The following is a 12,908-nucleotide window of genomic DNA, read 5'->3' as shown; positions in this document are numbered from 1 at the left end:
TTGCCGGAGGAAAGATGAATCCAACCGAAAGCTAAATGCTGTCTACAAGCGACTCTATTGCCTAGGTAATAAATGTCTGCTGTGTGCGATACAGTTCACAGCACACAAGCACACACACGCACACGCACACGTGTACATGTGAAGTTGGAGTGTCAGTGACACGAAACTGCTGCAAAAGCGCAACAACAACAATAATGGCAACTGCGACAGTGGCCCCAAATGAGTTAGTCAGGAAATTGCATTATTTGTCTTTGGCTGTTGTCCCTTACCCAGCCGACCCGCTTCCCCCTCTCGCCCATATCCGTTTGGCTTAGCTCTGCAGCCAACTGCCGGGCACTTTAAAACGGCGCTGGCTATCTCCGCTGTGGCACTGTTTCTGTCACACATGCGAATTTCAAATACGCTCTCCAAGTCACAGCAATTTTTCTGCACCATTTCCGCCCGTTGCTGCTGTTGTAGCTGCTGCAGCTGCTGTTGCTGCATTTTAATTGCTTGGCTTGGTGTGCCGGCCTGGGCCATTAATCCTGCACAAGTTGTGCACTGAAACTACGAAAAGGGATTTTTAAAGTCACAATTGTCGTATGTTATCAACACACAAGCAAACACACACACACACGCACACACACAAACTGAGTGTCCAGCTGACTGTCGCGTCGAGAAGTTGGCCTGTAGTTAAGGGCCATGAAGCTGTCGCAACGGTGCTCAGATTTAATTGAGTTTGCAATTGTTTTGCGGCCTGGCCAACTCGAAGAGTTTCGCCAAGTTATGCATTTGAATCGCCAGCCAACGAGCTGAACTTTGACCCAACAGCACGGAGTGTTCAGTCAACGGCACACAACTTCCGTTTCCACACATTGACGGACACGGGTCAAAGATGTTGTTGCTTTAATTACGCTTGTGTGTGTGTGTGTGTGTGCGTGTATGTGCGCTTGGCTACAGCAGACATAAACATAGCTGCCATAAACCGTGCCAGCGACCTGCGCCAGACAGACACGGCGTATACGCAATGCGCCCAACAGTATGCAACAATATTTCAGCTTTTGCTTGGGCCTTGAGCTATTTGCACGGCACTTCCTGTCGAATGCCCATAATTGGCATTTTTTGCTCCTCTTCGTATTTCTCGTTTTTCTTGTTTTTTTTGCCTGCACATTCCGCTCTTGAGCGCTGCGACAGCCACTACACAAGTCAACTTAAGCGGCACCAGCCGCAAAACCACTTGCACCCACACCATGCAACAGCTAGCGCCGACGTAGCCGGGAAGCATCCCCTATTGGGTCTGCACTTTGGCTGATTTTCAGCGTGGGCATTCCTTGCCGAGGACATGCTCGGGCAGGGCTGGATGAATCATGGTGTTCGCTGTTAAGTTGGCTTAAACTTTTCCACTTGAATGGCAACGGAAGGTTTTATGAGTCGCCTATCCCGGATTCTGCCCACTCCACTACCCCCCCCCCCCCCTTCCCATCGCTGGTTGCCACATTGTGTTGCAGCGGCGCATGAAAGTATGCAGCATGAAATTTGCTACACTGCAACAAATAAATATTTGACCCAGCCCTCCCTTCCCCTAACCGAACCTACTTTCAGTACGTCCCTTATGGCCAACCCGGCGCCTTGCATTTGTATTTTATGGCGCCGCTGAATTTATATTTGCACTTAACAAGCGACAACAGCAACAACAGCAGGTTAAATTCGAGAGTGCAACAGCTAGACGATACCCTTTACGCAGTGCTTAGTTTTTGTTTGAGGATAATGTTATCAACATTTTGGAATATTTCCTTATTCTGCGTATTATAAGCAAATTAATTAAATTTAAAGATGAGATTAGCTTTTTATATTTCACATTTAGTTCATACAGACTGCAGCACAGACAGACAGACGGATACTCTATAGAGTCGAAGGTTTATCCTTCTGTCCCTTCCACAAAACCAGTATACCCATTTTCCTTGCATATTTTCAATGGGTATAACAACAACTTTGCACAGTTTTGTTCACCAAACTTTATTTTGGCTTATTTTTCGGTTACAAATCAAATCCAAAATCGCATTAAAATTGCATGCAACAAAAAAAAATTGGAAAACAAAACATGCCACAACATCGCGTTGCCAGAAGCTAGAACTCACAATATGTTGCAAAAGGTGTTGCAGGAATGGGTTCCCTAGTTCCCGGACACAAACTATCCCTCCTAGCAGCACCCGCTCCCCCTCTGTATCTGCTGTTTATCAAGCATTTTACGGGGGCTTTTTGCCATTTCAATTGAATGTTCGTGAGACGAAATCACTTCAACGCCTTCGATTTCAATTTCCGCCACATTTCCAATTTGAGTTTTGTTATTGCATTTGCATTTGATTTGCTTGTTTGTTTTGTTGTTGCATTTACTTGAATGCCATTCGAATGTTTTGCGCCCTGGCTTGTCGTCGCTAGCCAGGTGTAATCCTTTCCGGACTCCAGGTGTGGCCTAGTTTGGATTATGCAGTCATGGGGCAGACAGGTAAATATTAAATAGACAACAAATTCTGCTCTGTTCTTTTTCAGTTCAAATTTATTTACATAATAAACACACTCTACAGTAGTTTTATTTTTTGGCTCATAAGCTACTTTGGAGATAGTAAGCCTTACTGATAAACATATCATGCAATACATTTAACTAAATATATGAATACTAGCGGGTATAACCCGGCCTTGCCCGTGGCACGTATGTAATAAATTAAATGTTTTCAAAAAGGTTTGAAAATTATTTTGAAACTCATTGGACGGGAATCAAACAACTTTTATTAAAATTCACCAAAAAAATCTTTGAAAGGCATTTTCCACCGACGTATTTTAGATTTTGAGAAAAATGTGAAACACGTCTCAAATAATTTTTCTTATAGATCTTTTGGAAATAAATTTGAACACAAAACGTCATCCACCAAATCTTCGACCCCCATTTGCACCAAGGAGGGATGGATTTTTCAAAAAGTGTGAAACACCCCTCAAATGAATTTGAATATAGATCTTTGAAAATGAGTTTGGGGCCGATCGGATGGTAAATAAAAAACTTTCATACAACCGTTTTCTGCCAATTTACCACTGTTGCGGGTGGAATTTTCCAAATCGTCGAAATACGTATTCATTAAGTTCTTATTGAGAGCTTTGAAAATAAGTTTGAAGCAAATCGGACACAACTTAAAACTTCGCACAAAAAATCTTTAAATCGCATTCCCCACGAAAATGTTTAAATTCTGCGAAAAGTGTGAAACACGTCTCAAATGATTTTTCTTATAGATCTTTGGAATCGAATTTGAGTGCTAAACGTCACCCACCAAATCTTTGACCTCCATTTCCACCAAGGAGGAATGGATTTTTCAAAAAGTGTGAAACACCCCTTAAATAAATTTAAACATAGATCTTTAAATATGAATTTGGGGCCGATCGGATGGTAAACAAAAAACTTTCATACAACCGTTTTCCGCCAATTTACCACTGTTGCGGGTGAAATTTTCCAAATCGCTGAAATACGTACTTATTAAGTTCTTATGAAGAGCTTTAAAAATAAGTTTGAAGCAAATCGGACACAACTTAAAACGCCGCCCAAAAAATCTTTAAATTGCATTCCCCCCGAAGTAGTTTGAATTCTGCGAAAAGTGAGGAACACGTCTCAAATGATTTTTCATATAGATCACTGGAAATGAATTTGAGCGCGAAACGTCACCCACCAAATCTTTGACCTCCATTTCCACCAAGGAGGAATGGGTTTTCCGAAAAGTGCGAAACACCCCTCAAATGAATTTGAACAAAGATCTTTGAAAATAAGTTTGGGCCGATCGGATGGTAAACAAAAAAGTTACATACAAACGTTTTTCGCGATTTTTGCACACTTGCGAGTGGAATTTCCCGAAACCCCGTCTTAACGTGCACCTACATCACATAAGGTAACTACAGTGAAAATTTCAGCTTCCTAGCTCTTACGGTTTGGGCTGTGCGTTGATCACCAATCAGTCAGTCAGTCAGTCAGTCAGTCAGTCAGTCAGTCAGTCAGGACAAACAGTTTTATATATAGAGATTATACTTAATTCATTTTTAGAACTTCACATTAAAATTTGTTACTAAGAAAACCGTTTACTATTGTTTTCGTCCCATCCCCTTAAATATCATTTTCAAACATCTATGTGAAATTTTATTTACGTCGTGATTGACCAAATGCGAAAATCATCTCCGATGACTGGAAATAAGGGTCCAAAATAGTGAGGAAATATTTAAGTTTTTCCACGTTCGGGAACTGTATGTATGTATGAACGTTAAACGAATATACATATATATATATAGCAAAATTTAACAACAACATATTCGCAAATATCGCCCTATTATGCGATTCTCATGAATACAAGCCCAACCGTTTTTGAAGTGTTAGAATGTAAGTGCAGGTTATCTAATAAACTTTAAGTCTGCTCATACTTAAACTTTTACTTGCTATCTTGCTCTCTATCTTTCTCCGTAAGAGCTACAAAGCTGAAATGATGACTAAAATTTCTATTTGGGTCGAAAGTTACCACTAAGAAATGATTTTTAAAAACCGAGCCTCCATGTGCGGGAAAATGCAAATAAAGTTTGCATGAAAAAGACAACACAGCCATATATATTTGCAAATTAGACGTCGTGAGCCCTTGTAACTTAGGTGTCTAAGCATCGGACTGATAATCGAGAGACCGCCGGTTCAAATACGGCAACAATTTTCAATTTTTTTAATATTTTTTTTTCTATTTTTTACTAATCACAAAGCTTACGGAAGATAAAAGACACAGATGCGACTGGAAATGCCGGGACGATTTACGTTTTGTTTTGTTTATTTTTAAAATAAAAATATTAAAGATAGTTATAATATTTGGTAAACAATATAGAGCTTCGCTTAAGATAACGCGGTATCCTTACCATAAGCATGAACCCGGCAAACTTTAACTTTATTACTTGGTGAGTCATTAATTTTCTTTGCTGCAACTAGTTTTTTTTTTTATTTAGCTTCCAGGAATCAGTTGCATTTCGGACATTTTATAATCTGACACCTGCAGTTTTTCTTTAGCTTTTAATTCTTACTTTCTGACAGTTTTTTATAATTTTTATTACATCTTCTGTCAACTGCCCTGTAGCTATTTATTCCGCTCAGTTCTTTCTGCTCTGCATTATACTGTGTCAGCCTTTTTTTCCTACCCGCTTTCCAATTGGAAACGCACTCGGCGTATCCTTATCGGGCTGCTCATTTTGCATTTGCTTTTTATTTTTGCTGCATACTTTCAGGCTGTGCGCATTTAATGAAGGCTTAAACGAACTGGCTGACTGGCGAACATTATGCAAAGGGAGCACGTGGAGCATCAGGAGCAGCATCCACACTCAATACCAAGAGGCGTGCGTGTTTTATGTCAGATCAGAGAAACGCTTCTGTCAAGTCTGCTGCTGCTGCTGCTGATATGGCATCCATAACCCATTTGTATTACATGGCGCAGTCAATAGCGGACCCGTGTCTAAGCATCTAGTTTGCTGTCCTTTGCAACTGTGCGGCTGTGTGCGTGAGTGTATGTGTGTGTGTGAGTCAAGCCTAAGCTCCGTTACATGTCATTGTAATAGTATCATGCTGTAACAGATTGCTGTTTACCTTGATTTACATAAGAACAAACAGACACCTGCTCTGGTGCACGGGTGTGGGGGGCAACCGCAGCAGTGCAAACAAACGACGCTGCTCAATCGCAGTGGTATTGTTGTGGTGTTGTGGTGCAGTGGTGCACAGTGGCTAGTAGCAGGTATGTCTGGCACATGGATGTGTTTCACATACACTTAAGCATGCACTTAGTCTTTGCGCCTTTCACTTCAGTTCGTGTCGTTGTTGACATCGATGTCTATGCATGGGCGTGAATAAGCACATTGCTCATTGTGTGTGTGTGTGTGTGTGTGTGGGTGAGGGATGTGTTTGTGTGTGGGATATATGCAAATTTGTTTGCCTGCTGCCGTCTTGGCACACAGAACAGCAGCAAAATGAGCCAACGCCCGCTGACGACCGTTTTTTTTTTGTTGTTAACAGTTTTCCATTTTCTTGATTTTTCTTTTGTGTTATTTCCCTTCCACTAAGCAAATAAAGTTATTTACATGCGCAACCAAATCGATTTGTGTGTATCAAATTGTGGCTCTCCGTGCAGCTGTTACATGGAAAATCAGCCCAGGAGGTGCCACCAACTTGGCCAGAAGTGAAGTGCAGCCAACATTAAACAGTATTCAGCGCTGAAAGCCACAAAGTTTGTTCTTTGTTTTGGGCTCATTTCAAATTATTGTATAAACTTTACCTGCATGGTGCAGGATATACGAGAAACTACTTTTCAAATTCTGCTCGAGCTGGTCTGAACTTAATGGACAGATTATTAAAAGCAATAAATTTTTAGATAAAAGTCAACAACATCTGTTTAAGTTTTGTAAGCTATTAAAAATAAATTTAAAAGTCAATCAAGGTGACAAAACCTAAAACAAACAAACAACAAACATAAATGGTATTCCTTCTTGAGATTGTTTTAGGTTCGAATAAATTATGAAAGCTTAAAATCTATGTTTAGCATTTATTTAACGAACCAAGAAAGAACCATCTAAACGTAAATTAATACATACATTTTTATATTAGTTATGAACCCGAAATCGAAAATTATAATAATAATATATGTAATAATATAATATTTAATAATATAATATTGTATGGCTTAGATTTAATAACATTTAACATAACTACGACGTAAATGCTTCAGGACATAAAAATCTATTGCAATTTGATAAAGTTATAAAATTCTAAGTCTTATCAAGAGCACTGAGAATGAACTTGGGAATTTAGGAGACATTTGATAAATTCTCTTTGTCAACATCAATTGATAAAAAAAGAAAATTGCTTAAAAAAACAATATCTATAAGAGTAAATATATAGTCGATCAACACTTGGAATCAAATTGATCACATTTAATATGATGAATATTGTAATTATCAGGGCAAGGTTTATATGAAGGCTAGTTTTTGAGAAGCCCAAAGGAAAAGCCGAACTCTGTATTTTGCATGGGAATATCGGGAGTTTTATTGAAAACATAGACAAATCTAACAATAATCACCACAGCGCTATCCTATCCCAATTAACCTGCTTAGTTCGAGGCTATGTACACATTACTTTGGAATGAGAACAAAATGAATGATAAACTAACCAAATGATGCACTGTCTGAACAAATGAAGATAGAGATTATGTTATTTTATAAATACCCACGATATATATTTTTGATCAGCGCCATTATCATTTTCTTTATTAGTAAATCGATAGAAAACGAACCCAGATCAAAATGTAGCATTAGTGAAACTGGCTTTGTTTTGCAAAAGTCAGGTCAGAGGGGAGCTTAAGCCGGATGCTAATTGAACATGGAATTTGAAGCATTACAAGTTAAATGTGTTAGAATTCAACACTTTTGGCCCCTGGCTGGTAATCGAAGATTAGCACACAAATAAGCAAATGAACTGTTGCCTAACCGCTGAGCCGAGCCGATGTGGTCGAACGATGGAGAGAATGGGGCCCATGGTCTGTCACCTAGGCGCTGCCCACAAGGCCCCATAATTAAAGCAAAAAATTGTCGGCAATTTAATTAAAAGCAATTTTTGGCCTGGGCGTTGTTTATGTTGTCAGCGGGTTGAGCAAGCGGTTGGCTGCAGCCAAACGGGGCATAAGCCGCTTTAGGGACACAGCGGACCCGTACACAGCATGTTGGCCCTGGCAAAGGATTTGCATTTGTTTGTTGTGAATGTTTCCCTGCCCCCCTCCCTTATGCGGAACAATTACGCAGAGTGCGTGGTCAAATGCACTGGAGCATGGATTGTGGGCGTGACTGGACAGCATTTGGTGCGGTCGCGCAATGGCTCCGCGTAAATCCTACGTTATCCGGCCGATGCGTAGCAGGGCCAGGCGGACCCAAGCCAACCCATTGCGCTCCATTGTTTGCGTAATTCGATAAATTGACGGTACGTTGGCCTCCATGGCTTTTAAGCCCAGTTGCCCATTTTAATAATTTTTAATTAGCAGCCGCTGGCTGACAATTTTGTGACCGCTCTGGCAAAATTGGTTTTTAATTAAGTTCATTTTGCGTCGCCCCAAAATCCGCTAAATCTAATGAATTCAACAATTGAGCCACGAATATCTGTAAAACGAAAGTTCGATGTACGCCATACAGGAAATACTTTCTGTTTTCATTACAATACATGTAAAGTATTCAGCTGGAAACTCTATAGCATATATCGAAAATAGAAAAAGCTGGTAAAACCAGCGAGCCATAAAAAATGTTCGTCAAAAGTCTGTAAAATTTGTTCAATTCAACTAAAACCCCCACTTGATTGTGGACGAGTAAATAATTCAAACTTGAAGTCTCCAGTTTCAAAAGCGTAGAAAATTAATTGCAAGCACGCAGACAGACGAAAGGACTGCAAAATGGACATTGCTCAAAATTAATGTCTCTTCTTAATATGTTTACAGAATATTGAAACGATCAGTAATCAATCATTCTTAAATTCGGCGATATGTACATTCGTCTAAACAAATGTGCCTCTCTTACTGTGTTTACAGGGTATTAAGAAAATAACTAAATATAGCTTTAATTTCGCATTTAATCAGTATTGCCTGCAGACAAACTAATATGCCTCTTTTTTTATTTTTACAGAGTATAAAATAGCTCAAAGCTAGCTCTTAACTAATATGCTTTTACTATATTTACAGAGTATTACAAATAAATAAATAAAAGGCATTCTTAACTCGCCTCAGTAACCACAAGGCGTATACATAATAGAAAGTGACTTATTTCACGTGCTCAATAAACAACTGTATTTCTTGCGTATTTTCAAAATCAATTCACAAAATCAATCATAAAGTGTTGCCACTTAGATCCCGGCAGCAAGTGGCTGACTTGGTGGTGCCACTGTTGGAGTCCAATACCATTGGGCAAAGTACACACAGGCCTTGGCGTCATCCAGCCAGGCCTGGGCAACCGGACAAGAAGCCAGCGAAGCGGGCACACCCAGAGCCTGGCATACCCAGTACTGGTTCTTCAAGTAGAAGTGTCGATAGGCGCCCACGGCGACTTCGGCCTCCGTCTGGCAGCCCGGCTGGCCCGTGGGCTTGCCCAAGGGTATAGCACTGGAGCAGCTGACCAGAGCAAGGCACAGAGCGAACAGATACAGATAGTTCATGATTGCAAGTCGTTGATCTCAAGACTGACCTATGCTAATGCCAAAGCACTGCTTATATAGAGCAAAAACTCAGGTGTTATCTTATCAATGGAACGGAACTAATCACAAAATAAAATAAGTGCGACGCGATGCTGTAAACAGTTACGGCCTGGCCTTGTAAACAGGGCTCCACGCAGGGCCTGTTGCTATTTGGCAGACAGTTTATGGCCCTGTTTGTTTGCGCAGCGGAGGTCGCGCGGTGGGCAGGGGTTGGAGAGGGGACGGCAACTGCCGGACCAGCCGCTGGAAGAGCTTGCATATTCATGACATCAGCACGCCTGCTGTAAATTATTTCGAGAGATAGCCCTGGCAAGCCACAAACAAGCGGACCAACAGCTAATTAATTCCAAACGCTGCCTTAAAGGCAATTTTTGGTCGCAGGCCAACGAACATTTTCACCTGGGCAAATGAGTTTGGATGGTTACCCACTTTTCGACTGGCTTTTTGGGCCGCCTTAAGCCATATTAGGTCGCACACACTTGAGTAATTGCCCTCGCCAATGCACGGTGGCTGCAGTGGAGCCTCGACTCCTGGCGCTTGGGGCCGGGCGGAGCTGGCGGCAGCATTTGAGGCCGCGCACGTTGCGCACTTGGCTTTGTTTGCTTTTGGCCATAAATTAAATCAGGTTATTAATGTCTGCCATTAAATGAAGCTACAGGCAGGAGCGGCACAACGACAACGACAGGGACAACTACAAGCTGGGCATTGCGACCGCTTTGTGTGTTATCCTTGCACGGCGCCTTGCTGCTTGGCCAGCGCCTTGAGTCCAGCTTTTGTTGATTTATGCTAATTCGTGCGGCATTTCAAGCATTTTGAAGTTATTTCCAGATTTTCATACACAAGTGCACAATTTGTATGCACTTTTGTCTTAAATTTGAAAGCAGCCTGCAGATAAATGGATATTAGAAGATAATTTATTCTTCCGAGCCTTAAATCCAGCCTGAAGCACGAATATTGTGATTCTTGAGCGAGCAGCTCCAGAAAGGCTTAATGTCTTTTATTTCTTTGCTACTGACTGGAAGAGCTCCTCCTCTTCTCCCTCTCCCTTTTTTTCCACCCTGAAATTCCTTCTCACATTACTTAATGGATATCTCCTAGTCGACCCTCAACACTCTTACGCATGCCATTTCTCATTTAATATTGCCATTTAAAATAAATGTTAAAAATTGTTATTTGCCCTTTTGATATTGTGGCCTCTTTGAAGTGAAACCCAAATTATAATTAAATACAAATACAAATATGTTTCGCAATGATGCAATTACATATTTCCAATTTTTTGTTGCATTTTTAATTCCTCTTTTTTAACATGCAAACATTTTTTAATATTTTTCCCTTTTTTTGTGTTTGCCACTTGCTCGCACACAACAAAAATCGGCAACCGCTGCAAAAAATAAAAAATAATATGAAAAAAAATACCATAGAAAAAATGCGTTTGCAGCTCGTTTTATTGATGTGCTCGTTTCAGGACTGACAAAGGGCTTGACTGAAAACTGGCAGAATGCAAAAAATAAAATAAAATAAAAATAAAATAATCAAAAAATGCGCATTTGTTTTTCAAGCCAAAGCCAGCGCCAAGTGGAGTGGAAATGGCAATGCAACTGGACTAGTTGCCAAATGCACCAATATTGATTTATGACAGATGTTTTCGGTGCCGTCCAACATGGATTTAAATGTCACTGTCAAAAACTATCAACACTTGCGATTTTTGGGGGGGCGTGGGGCGTGGGGCAGGGCTGGTCAGCTTAATTGCTGTCACAAGTCAAAAGTCTGTTGACCAATGAAATTGTCTCTGTTTGTTTGCATTTGACACACACTGTGCGAAACACGCACACTTTGAGTCATCTCCGAACGAACAACACGCCCATTAACAGATAGCAGATAGCTTATCGCTCAATTGTATCTGGCACTTGACATTGCATCTTTAAACACGTTCAGTTAGACAATTGTTTAGCGGCAGTTGACTTCTCCGTCAAGCTGAAGATGACTGATAAAGTTTGTCTGGTGCTACAAGCAAATAAGACGCATTATAAATCTCTTTAAGTTCAACGGAAATGGCATCGGAAATGCCTAAATGTCCATCATGTATCTTTTGTATCTGAACTAGAACAGCTTTATGTGAAGGGGGAAATAATTTATGATGATTCGCTCATATCCGTGTATCTAGTTGGCAGCTAGAAATTACAATGCATAATCATTATAAAAATGTTCCTGGCTGGAGTACACTTGGGGAGAAAGTTCAAATTACAAGAAAAATTTGTATTTTAGGGATTTTTCCTTACTACATATCTTTTTTCTTCTTCTTTTTCTCCCATTCAATTTTAAGAATATTTTGATATATATTTTATTTCGCTCATACTGGTAATCGGAAAGACATTCTGTTCTCATTAATAAACATTTAATATCTTAAAGTGACCGCAATCAATGCTGATAACATGATTGCCAACCTGTTGGTCGACTTGGTGGCTCCATGCAGGGTTTCCACACCCAATCGATCCACGATATGCATGCGTTTCTATCCTGACTGAAGCCCGTATTTGGCTGGCACTTGAAAAGCTCGGCCTCTCCATTGAGAGCCGCGCACATCCAATATTTAGTGGGATCAATGCAATTACGTTGCGGACGACCCACCTCCACGGGCTGCTTGCAGCCAGGCTTATATGTGTCTATGCATTGGCCAAGCGCATTTGAGGCCAGGCAAAGGCACACGGCCAAGAGCAGTAGCAGAGCTAAAAAGGACAATAAGTTTCACTTAAGTGACTTTATCTGAGGCCAACGCAATGGTCTTACCTGCAAATCGCATTATGGATAATGGCACAAACCGTTGGTAACTGGAGCTGGTCGAGCTGCGGTGCAGCGGTTTTTATAGACAGCTTAAGTGCTGGGTGAAAAGTTCAGTTCATTGTACTATGTAAAAGCACTTGTTTCTATATTGTGTACATACTTGTACTGTACATATCGCTCGAGTGCCAGCCAAGGTCACGATTTCTTCGAGTGTTCTCTCTGATTGTTTTTCCAACAATAAATGACTTGGTGATCCCCCAGTTCAAGCTGTTGTCCAGCATATAACATGCCACTCACGCATTCTGCAATGGCTTAAATGGGGAAAAAAAATGGACAAAAGAAAACAATAGAAATCCCTTCTCAGTGCTGGCCACAAGGAATGCAAGCTTTGGCAATAACAACTGCATTTGGAGCGACAGTTCCACAGAAAAGCGTTGCCCTTTTCCAATTTTCTTGGACATGACATATCCATTCCTGCGACCCCCATACAAGTCAATTGTGCTGCAGTTCAGTTGCATTGAAATGATTTCGAAGCTTATTAAAGTGCTGCAATTTTCATTTTAAAGTTTTCAAATTTCATCATTCATCAGAAAAAATTTTGCTTGCTTAAAAAAACAATTTTTGGCATACCAAAACGGGCATATAATTAGCTAAAAAACCTGCGACTCACATTGCGTCTGACTGTTTCTCACGTATTCAATCGCTGTGATTGTTTTGCCACTGCAAATTACTTTACGGCTTTGTCTAGAAAATTGCATGCCACTCATACGTCTTGCAATTGCCAAGCTCAAACTGAATTTGTACGTACGTAAGAGCTAGCAGCGTAAAACTTTGCCACATTTCCCACACACTGGCAGAGTGCAGCTAATGG

At 40.6% G+C, this 12,908-nt stretch overlaps 2 protein-coding genes across 2 annotated transcripts; both read right to left on the bottom strand.

Annotated features, from left to right (window-relative positions):
* Positions 1-8,825: 8,825 nt before the first annotated feature.
* LOC135436390 (uncharacterized) lies at positions 8,826-9,241 on the bottom strand. The gene has a single exon (XM_064693977.1). It carries the CDS (start codon positions 9,215-9,217, stop codon positions 8,909-8,911), a length of 309 nt encoding a protein of 102 aa, XP_064550047.1. The 5' UTR covers positions 9,218-9,241; the 3' UTR covers positions 8,826-8,908.
* Positions 9,242-11,581: 2,340 nt separating this feature from the next.
* Positions 11,582-12,120, bottom strand: LOC135435943 (uncharacterized). Its single transcript, XM_064693227.1, has 2 exons — positions 12,044-12,120; positions 11,582-11,982 (listed from the first exon to the last, which is right to left on the bottom strand). The coding sequence occupies exons 1-2, from the start codon at positions 12,054-12,056 to the stop codon at positions 11,675-11,677; spliced, it is 321 nt and encodes a 106-aa protein (XP_064549297.1). The 5' UTR covers positions 12,057-12,120; the 3' UTR covers positions 11,582-11,674.
* Between the last annotated feature and the right edge of the window lie 788 nt (positions 12,121-12,908).

The sequence above is a fragment of the Drosophila montana genome, unplaced genomic scaffold (genome assembly GCF_035044405.1).
Source record: "Drosophila montana isolate Dmon_TW-CO22-7 unplaced genomic scaffold, ASM3504440v1 contig_3733_1, whole genome shotgun sequence".
In the NCBI taxonomy this organism is placed as follows: domain Eukaryota; kingdom Metazoa; phylum Arthropoda; class Insecta; order Diptera; family Drosophilidae; genus Drosophila; species Drosophila montana.
The sequence above is the reverse complement of the archived record's forward strand: the minus strand, read 5'-3'. Positions and strand labels throughout refer to the sequence as shown.

What these genes read in the sequence shown, in the direction of transcription:
- LOC135436390 (XM_064693977.1), bottom strand. Translation starts at nt 9,217, where the DNA reads ATGAACTATCTGTATCTGTTCGCTCTGTGCCTTGCTCTGGTCAGCTGC.